At 33.8% G+C, this 10,386-nt stretch overlaps 2 protein-coding genes across 2 annotated transcripts in view; both read left to right on the forward strand.

The window, feature by feature from the left end:
- Positions 1 to 2,056, forward strand: part of LOC118733618 (potassium channel subfamily K member 1-like) — a 5,979-nt gene extending 3,923 nt beyond the window's left edge. The window contains exons 2-5 of the mRNA XM_036463087.1: positions 529 to 669; positions 983 to 1,192; positions 1,299 to 1,502; positions 1,601 to 2,056. Of these exons, the coding sequence (XP_036318980.1) occupies positions 529 to 669; positions 983 to 1,192; positions 1,299 to 1,502; positions 1,601 to 1,875 (830 nt within the window). The 3' untranslated portion in view covers positions 1,876 to 2,056. The remainder of the gene's footprint in view (positions 1 to 528; positions 670 to 982; positions 1,193 to 1,298; positions 1,503 to 1,600) is intronic.
- A 4,612-nt stretch (positions 2,057 to 6,668) lies between these two features.
- LOC118734660 (c-Myc-binding protein homolog) lies at positions 6,669 to 7,403 on the forward strand. Its single transcript, XM_036464367.1, has one exon. It carries the CDS (start codon positions 6,708 to 6,710, stop codon positions 7,119 to 7,121), a length of 414 nt encoding a protein of 137 aa, XP_036320260.1. The 5' UTR covers positions 6,669 to 6,707; the 3' UTR covers positions 7,122 to 7,403.
- The last annotated feature ends 2,983 nt before the right edge of the window (positions 7,404 to 10,386 follow it).

The raw sequence follows: 10,386 nt of genomic DNA on the forward strand, positions 1-10,386 counted from the left end.
AGTATATTTTGCTTAGCTGCCCATCCATCTTTGCACGAAAAACTTGTGCGCTTAACCGAAAAAAGTACTTTTCGAATTTCTTTACTATTTCAATGAGGAAGTTATCCGAATCGCTATGAAATCAAATAATGAAGGAGCACTTACCGCGTAGAAATTACTGCAAGCGAAATTTTTTCCGAATGTTATCTAATTATCTATGTATATAACTACATAAAATTATAGCCTTTATCGTTGTTCTGCCGGATGAGCAAATTAAATAAAAGCTTGTAAAATTAGGATAATTGTAGAGCCAGTGCATGGGCCAATGTGGTCACAGTTGGTATTTGTTGATAATTAAAGCGCACGCATTATATTTAATCTACACGTTATCGCTAAAAGTGGGCCACATTTCCTTCCGTCCGCGAGCCCCACACGTGTTAATCCGGCCCTGTGCATATAAATTAAATTAATCTCATTAAATATTTGTATGGTTTGTTTTTAAAATTACACGTAATTTCTTTTATTTCTTCCATTTATGTATGTATATAGACGAAGATCTCGAAGAGTTTCTCAAAGCTGTGATTACGGCTAACGATCGCGGCATATCACCGTTGCGCAATGCCACAAATGAAATGAATTGGAGCTTTGGGCAAGCATTCTTCTTCTCCAGCACGGTGATAACAACAATCGGTGAGTGCCATTCAACCTAGAAACATACTTTTACATATCAACATACCTACATACATTCATGCATTTGTATGTATTTGCAAAATTGTGGTCAGCCACGCTTGTACAGATTACATTATCATTGTTGATGTCCGCATTTATTGCATTTTGTTAATCACCCCGCACAACGGCATGCAAACACACATACATACAGACATCACCACATAGGCATACACATTTATGTACATACATATTTACTTATGTATGTTTGTACGTAAGAACATTAAAACTTCTGCCTTCTGATTTTTGCATATGAAATATTTTCACCTCTACACAGGATATGGCCATGTAACGCCACTTAGCCAAACAGGGAAAATATTTTGCATAATTTATGCAGCCATCGGCATTCCACTCACGTTGGTGCTATTGAGTGCTATGGTGGAGCGCCTATTAGTACCGGCCAGTTGGTTGTTGGGCATTCTGAATTCCAAATTGGGTCATCTCTATCAGCCCTTCAATATACGGCTGCTGCATCTAAGTGTTGTGGGTAAGTGTGCGAGCGGGGATGATGCGATATTTTAAATAAGTAATAGCTTTGTAATCTTCTCAAAATACATGCATGTACATCCTCTTTGTATCCGCTATTATTTCAGCCATCATTGTGATTATCCTATTCTTCGCTATACCAACGGCTATCTTCGCTTACATCGAACCAGCCTGGGGCGCTTTGGACTCATTCTACTATTGTTTCATTTCGCTAACAACTATTGGTTTGGGCGATTATATACCCGGCGATGGTGTTACTATTGGCAATCGTTCGATGTATAAAATATTCATAAGCATTTACTTAATTTGTGGTGAGTTAGAAATTGGGCACTTGAGTAACAAGGGTTTATTTATATAACTACTTATCTACTCACTTTTTTCTCTGTCCTTCACACCCTCTCACACATAGGTCTCATTGCAATGATGTTTGTGCTGACAATCTTCTATGATATACCGCAATTAAATCTTGGTCAACTCTTCACCGAGAGCACAAATGGCGAAACGGAAAAATTACGTTTGTCCAGCAATAATACAACTTGCTACTCCGGACCCTCTGGACTATACATGCCACAACGTGATGAGGATACTAGACGCGCGGTGGTACGTATACGACCACATGGTGACGATTCGCCCAGCCCCGATGATGCGCCATCCTCGCTAAATAGCGATATGAGAGTGCCATAGATTGCAGAGCAATAAGACATACATATCTACATAAGTATGCGGAGATATAAATGAAGCTGGTTTTAAAAAAGCGCCAACTATGAAAAGGAAACATTGTCACATGTGGCGTTGTCTGACCCACTCACTATATATCCTAGAAACATTGAAAGAACATTACAAAACTACTTAAATAAATCCATAATCATATCTTAAGGAAATCACACATACATACATATGTAGCAGTTAATCTTAAAGTATGTATCTAAATCTTGATATAGATCACACATTTGTTTATATGAATTTCACCTCTAACTAAAAGAGCAACAACAAAGACAAATCTTTCAAATGTACAAAACGAACAGAATACAATACAAAGAAGACCTATTTAAACTTCATACATACATACATATGTATGTATTAAAATAAATACTATCTACATTACTAAGAAAAATGATCTTTGCGACTATCATAGCATCAAGTACATTGTTAAAAAAATTTTATTTGTAAACTATTGTTGAATTAGTTAATGCTAACCTGCGAGTGATTGTATCTTTAAAAAATATAGGAACATTATCAACATAGTTAAATTATAGCAGCAGCAAATATGGGCTCTAGACAAATATGTATGTATTAGCCTCTTTTTGTATACATACTATGGAAAAGAAAGAAAACTATGCAGATGTATTTATAAATAAGTTCTAAATTTTTTTCCTTTTAAGGATATGTTTTCATAAACAATCATCTCTTTACAGTAAGGGTTGTGTACTCTATTCTGGTGGTAGCGACAAAATTATTTTCTATCAGACAATTTAAGCAGCAGTAAATATTAAAGACATGGCTGAAAGTTGGCAAGTGAACCCATCCAGGACATACATGCATATTGAACAAGGCTCTTTTGTTTGTAAAGCGCTTTTGTTGCTGATTAAGTATATTGCCTAAAGACCTATAATAAATTTGCATATAAAAACAAGTGAATTTTTAACATTTCACTCTATATTCGATATTGTAGTTGCAGTACAAAAAGAGCACCGTCGAAGTCATTGCAACTTCGTAGAATATATTTTGAATGTATCCGAACAAACAATGCTTTTTAATTTGTTTTTGTTTTTAATTGCAAAAGCTTAGATACAAATCAGCTAAAATTTATTTAAGAATGAAGAAGATAAAGGCAATTTTAGTTATTATATATCTAACTAGTACTCAAAGGAAGACACAATCAACCATAAAAGCTGAAATTTAGATACATATTTATGAATGTGCGTTCACTTACACAAGTATGTATTGTATGTATACACATGCGCCCATCATTTTTGAGGTTATGTTTAATGTACAATACGTTAAATATAATATACATATGTTCATCTATAATATCAAAAATCAAAGCACCATTTATAGCTTATTATTATTATCTTTTTTAATAACTAATGACTTAATTTTTTAGATTTGTCCAGCGTTTCTCAAACTGTGGTTTTTGAGGTATTTGAGAGTCAAATGCAATATCGTGTTGCCCAGTAGTTATGGACAAAACTATAAAAAAAAAACTTAAAGCAGGGACATAACAGTTATAAGTTTTATCGCAAAAACTTTGTTTCATAACGTAAACGTAAAAAATAAATGTTGGGTTATAACTCTTATCGTCGAAACAAATAAAAGAAATTCATATATATGCTCAGACCAGGTATCGAACCTTGGTACTACCAAATGGAGGTGCGCAGCTCGGCGGCCGCTGTCATGACTTAAGTGCATTGAAATATTCCAAATATATTTTCACATAAATTCATGTTTTATGAAACAAATGACCAGATGCTTTACCGTCGTCCGCTGCAATTATGGGTAGAGCTTTACCGAGTTTGGTATGTACTCTGAGAAGTCAAAAAAAAAAAAAAAAAATACAAAATTCGTCAGTGTGGGTTAATTCTTCTGACAGAGTGAGTAGATGATGTATGTATTTGTTTTAATTTTAGGCCTTTAAACAATTTCTGAGTGCTCAAAATTTATGAGTCTAAAGTGAATCTTCCTTTGGTTACAAATATGATTTTGAAACCAGTCAACCAGACTGGCTCATTTCGGACTCTTTTGGTGTCATAAATTCTGAATTGAACAACAGATATTACCTTTTCCCACTGGGAGATTACTCATTCATATGTATGTATATATTTATGTGTGTTTGCATTATGTAGTGGTGGAACGTAATGCCAGCAAATACTGGGCAATGCTTTATTCGAGACATATTTAAGGAATATTCAATGACAACAACAACAATAAACACAATAACATCAATAATAATAAATATTCTTATGTGGATTACTTTACAAAACAAAATAAGCAAAAATAACGCAATGATTAAAGAAAACATAAATGTTTAAAGATCGTACAAAAAATGTAATTAAAATATATGTATGTACATGGCATACTTAAGGCTTTTCCAATGAAAAAAGAAAATGTATGCGAAATTGAGATTTTGACAGATCTCTAATGGAACAGTTAATTTTCATTTTAGCTAAATTAATTTTCAATATTGTTTAGGTCTATAGTATTAGGTAGGTGTGATTGCCAGTGGTAAGCAGCGATATACGTATGTATATATATGTTTGGGGCTAAAGCGAAAGGCCCTATAGTATTAATTGATATATGCTGAACATTACATTTATGTATGTGAGGACCTTCATACTGTACATATTATACAATCCATTTATATTTGCTTGTACTCATGCCTAAACGCTATTCCGGTTCCTGGTTATTTGGTAACCTGGTTAAAAATTACATTGGATCAGAAGTTTTTGTTTTTTTTTTTGTTCACCGGATGTCACTATCTAAATCGTATGTAGAATTGCTCGGTGATTCCGAAAATTAAGTTAACTATTTTTCTATGGACAAGTTTTCGAGATATTTGCAGTTTACGTATATTATACGATTTACAAATTTAACAATTTGAATATAAAATACCGCAAATGGAAACTAACAAAATTCTCCATAACCCGTTTATGCATCATTTTTCCATAGGTCTTATAATATCTGAGAAATTATTTAATCATTCCAGATTTTTGGGTTTTTTGATGGAATAATTAAAAAAAATACAACTTTAACAGGGGAAAGAAAATAACGATTTTTTGTCCATTTTTTATGTTTTATGAAAGCCTGTTCCCTTACGAAAAAATGAAGCTACCAAAGAAGAAATGAATAAATAAGAAAGGAATGAGTGGTCAAATGAAAATGCGCAAGGATCAGATAAGAGTGTTACACAGGTGATCATTGCGTATGAGTAACATTCTTTATTGCTCATTTTTCATGCAAAAAATCGTTGCGCATTTTCATTTGACCACTCTTTATTTATACATCGATTTTCTTCATTAGTAGCTTGCTTTTTTTTCTAACTCGAAAGCAAAAAAATTTACACAGAATCCGTAATTTTTTTAATTTTTTCCTTGCTAAAGTTTGATTTTTTTTTTTAATTTTTTGAGCAAAAATACAAAAAATTAGAACTTTTAATTTATTTCTCACAAACCTTCAGGCTTATCAAAAAGTAATTTATTGAGATTTTTGTTAGCTTTCATTTGCTATGTTTTAAGATATACGAGATATTTCATTGGCTCGTAAAATATATGTACATACGGATTAAGTGGAACCACTGTTTTACGCTGAATAACGGTAAATTTAAAATATCTCGAAAACTTATCCATAGAAAAAATAACTCGATTTTCGGAATCACCGAGGAATTCTACATAATAATTGGATAGTTAGTAAACATTTTTGCTGTAAGCCAGTGTTATTATTCACTGGTCTATGTCTATTTTATTGCTGTAAACTGAATAATAAATATAAGCACATAACCAGAGCACCAGGCAGTTGCGAACACACACACACAAGTAAACACAATTTTTATTAAATGTACTTCACTTTATTATTATTATAAATATAATAATGTACTAAAGTTTGCTTTAATGGTTATGAATAAAATACACTATAAAACGGACTAATTTTTATTTAACACCAAAGCTAAGCACGCCATGTATGATTACTAAAATGTATACACATAAATAATGAAGGAAAGTAGAAACTTGACGGGACTTTATTTGTTAGTTTATAGATTATACATACACACCTTTATATAAATTTTAATTATGTCAAACTCGATTCTTATGAAAGTAGTGACGTTAAAATTTTGTAAATGCACACAAAGTTTTACCATAAAAGCTGCAAAGGCACACGAACATAACTGAAGTAAACATATTAAACGGTTGCGAGTGCATACCATGTCAATAGAATGTTACCATAATAATAAATAAATTAATCATGTGTAGTGTGTAAAAATATACATATACCAATTTGTATTATTTTTATATAGTTTGGCCATGCCTAGGTTTTTTTGAGGTAAGTGTTAGATCCACCGTAATTCGATTTGCGTAAACTATAAACAGAGAACGTATATAAATATACTTACATGTATACCCAGTGGAAAATAGGAATCCATTACCTTTTTCAACCAAGAAAAGACTGGTGTGGTGGCACGGAAAAATTTTTGGTATGGTGGCAGCCGACACTTCTCTGCCGACACCGTCGGTCGAGTGGTGTACTTTGCCGACGAGTGGTATATTTGGCCGACTGCACCCCAAAATTTCTGGCAGCAATTAGTTCACACAGAAAATGCGCCTTCTCATTTATAAACGTTCTCTGACTCTGATCCGTCTATTGTGAATAAACTGCTTTACCTGCAATTCTTGCCCATTTTTGGCAGTTTATAAGTTGTCAAAGATATACAGTTATTTTCGTTAAATTTTAACCTCTCCCAATTAATTTTTTTCTATCATCGGTCATAAAAGTTTTTAATTTATTTTATTCAAAGTAGTAAAATTATGGATGTGTTTTTAAATGAAGAACTCTCATCTGAAGCGAAAAAAGATATGCGACACGCATATTTGCGCGAGTGTGGTATAACATCTAAAATGAACGAAATATTGCACAAACTATTGCAAGCGAACGTGAAGCCAGAAAATCCTTTGGATTTCATACGGGAGGAATTGGGTGATAAACCTATACCGGCTGAAGTTATTGGAAATATGGAACACGAGTTGGACGATGCGCAACGTGAGATTCGACGCTTGCGCGGTATACTGAAAGAGCTGGGCATTCATAACGTTGATGAAGAATTTCATGATGCGGAGGCGGGGCCAGATGAGTTTGAAAATGTAGCGAATGAGTTCAAAAATTCGATTGCTACTTCAAATGATGGGCACGGGGATGGACAACATCATCAACAACTTAGCTAAGTTTAAACAAATTCACATACGAAATGGCTTATTTTAATATTGATAAATAAAAATAATGTACAAACGTTGCTGCAGTACGATGGCGTTTAAAGAGAAAATAAATAATTGGTTGAGCGAAATCAACAAAAATTAAGGTAATTTATTGATTACTTCTAAATATGTTTATGTATTAAAGTGGCTTAATCTACGCATCGTTGCCTTAATTCGCAAAGGCCCAAGCAAACATTTTATTTTTGTTTTACAGAAGCAAAGAACATAAAAAAGCTTTTAAAAATCAAATCATGCATACGTATAAGGCGTTTTAAAAAGTGGCATAAATCTGTTGTTTTTGGTACTAATACTTTCAAATTTTTTTGTGGTTTAGTTTCGAACAAAGTGTTGGATAGGGCCTTTTTGAATTATGTGACGATATGCCCATGTATAGGTAGAGACTGTTGCACTTGGAATTGAGTGGAGCTTTTTATGACATGTAATTTTAAGGTCTGCATAAGGCAGGTATTGGGACTTGCGAAGGGACACACACTTAAAATGTGGATTAATAACGGTACCTATATAAAAGCGTCGGCGTTGTCTGGCTGTTAAAAAATGCTCATACCTATGAGTTCGGCAGCAACGCTGAGCGGTTGGAAAATCGTATTTTGACAGGGCATTAGGAAATGAAGTTGGCTGCAGATAACGGCGCAACTGTCATTTTTGTATTTCACACAAACAAATCTATGTTGTTGTTGGTGTAACAGCTTAAAAATTCCCCAAAAACCTTTTGCGGAGTGTTGATGGAATGTTGTTGTTGTTGTAGCAGCATACAAGTTCCCCAAAGGGTTTTTGGGGAGTGTTGCTGGAGTGACAGTCCTTGGCCAGATATAAATCTGGGTCGTTCCGGTTACGTAGATCCGACTGTCGTGGGAACGGTGTTGATGGAATGACAGTCCTTTATTAGATGTAAATCTGGGTCGTTCCCGTTACTTAGACCCGACTGTCATGGGAACGCTTATTGTTGGTGTTATATCTGCATTTGACGTAGCGTTGCCGCTTCCTTTTATGTAGGTAATGGCACATCGGCGTTAACGCCAGGCGTCAGAAAACACTTCACCCAACGCTTTTGTTTAGGTATAGGAGTAAGAGTGTACACTTGCACAAGTTCTTGAAACCATTCGCTGCGCAAGTCACAATACAAGCCTAAATATTGTTCAACCCATACTCCTACTATAAGCGAAATATCGTTACCTTAATTAACAAAGGCCTTAACCAACCAATTTTTTATTTAGATTTTATTAGAAACAAAAAAACGTTATAAAAAGCGTATCAAAAACTGGTCGGGCTTTTTAAAAAGTTGCATGTAACTCCGTCGTTTTTGGTACTAACACTTTAAAATTTTTATTTAGGGTGTATTTTAGTACATTCTACCAAAATCCATGTAAAATGCGGTTTCGAAAAAGTGTTGGTTAGGTCCTTTGTAAATTAAGGTAACGATATACTTCATTACGGGTGTGTTCAGAAATGCATCAAGCCAAAGCATCAGTCCCTTTTATTTCTAAACTATCATTGATGGATATACCTTATTTAAGCAAATAAGTTCCAATTCGTTATTAAACCGTCCCTGCGCGTATTGGTCTTTCCACCAATTATTGTTTAGAAATAAAAGAAACTGATGCTTTGGTCTGATGCATTTCTGAACGCACCCTACTTTACCACCTTTTTACTCGTACTTTTTTTGATTTCGTTGTCAATTTGAAAAAGAAATAACGTTTTATCAAGGTATGAAGTTTGCAACATTTCAGTAGATTTCGAGTTGAAAGTCAGCAACAGAGCATCAAGAAAACAACTGTCAAAGTTGACCTCTTAGGCAATTTGTATGAAGTTTTTAAAATTTGAAAAAAAAATCTCCCTTTTCCAAAATGATATAAAAGACATAATGTATGTGGGTATAGCCCCCGACAAAACGATAGCACCTCAACATTTTGAACAGTTTTGACTACCTATCTTTTGTTTGTTTAATGTTCATTATTTTTATATAAAAGTATAGCTACTTATTTAACATATCCAAATTTCAGACTATGTACAAAAATTATAAAAATTCCTCAAACTTTCCGTACCAATTTCAAGCATTTTAAATTTAATTTCTTGAATAATTTTTGGTATAGCATATTAAGTTCTAGTATAATAAAGTGCGAGTTTGATGTTGTTAAAAAACCACGTTGATTTTTGATCATTTTTTTGCTGGCGATATCACGCATTTTCTTTCATACAAATAACTAATTTTTTATGTGGAAAAAAGTGCCATAACACCGTCAGAAAAAATATCAAAAATCAATGCAATTTTTTAGCAAATTCAAACTGTCACTTTTTTGTACTAGATTTTAATAAGCTATAAAACTACACACCAAAAATTAATTTAGAAATTTTAATTAAAATACTTGGAATTTAATAAAAAATTAATGAACCTTAACAAAAGCAAAAGAAAACTAGGCGAAACTGGTAAAAATGTTGATGTGGTATCTTTTGTCGCGGGCTGTATGTATGTACTTCGAAATTTTTGCATTGCCACATACAACGGGTTGTTGTTTTACTTACCATTACTCCAATATACATATTCCAAATATTCAAAAACTCCTTTTGTAAAATAGGCTAGTTCAGGTGAACGCAAACCTCGTGAACTTACTTAATTTTTGCCAATTTTGGGTTGATTAGTGAGACCAAGAGCAATGAGCGAACCGAGTTTTTAAAAGATCGATTTAGCTGTTAATGAGATACGATAGTGGCTATTATAATGTTGTTGTAACAGCTGGAATTTCCCTAGATTTTTTGGGAAATCAGCTGAAATGACAGCATTATCGTAGATTTCGTAGAAGTCGAACTACGATGGATTCAGTGATAGCCCAGACAACTATTTTTAATTTCAATGGCGTTCACCAGTCGGCAACTCAACTGATGTAGCGTTGGTAGCCATAATAATAGATTGGGGCTTTACAAATTTATTAGATTAGTGTTTGGCCGACCTTCCCCTCCGATTTGTTGCGTGCGCCTTGATGTGGTTACCCAAAGGGGAGTGACCTACCGTTTTACGCCAGCTCCGACAGCGCTTGTTTCTTTTTCATGGCAAATACACTCTTAGGTTTACCATTGCCTGCCTTGCTAACCATAATAGGCCCATTATACATTAAGAACAACGCTTTACGTTAGGTTTAACGGAAATATTAGAATTTATGGCGCTATTATATATGGCGACTGGTGTTTAGTTGCTAGTCTTGTAGGCATGGCTAGGGCT

This window comes from Rhagoletis pomonella, unplaced genomic scaffold (genome assembly GCF_013731165.1).
Source record: "Rhagoletis pomonella isolate Grant_MI unplaced genomic scaffold, Rhpom_1.0 Rhpom_scaffold_00002, whole genome shotgun sequence".
NCBI lineage: Eukaryota > Metazoa > Arthropoda > Insecta > Diptera > Tephritidae > Rhagoletis > Rhagoletis pomonella.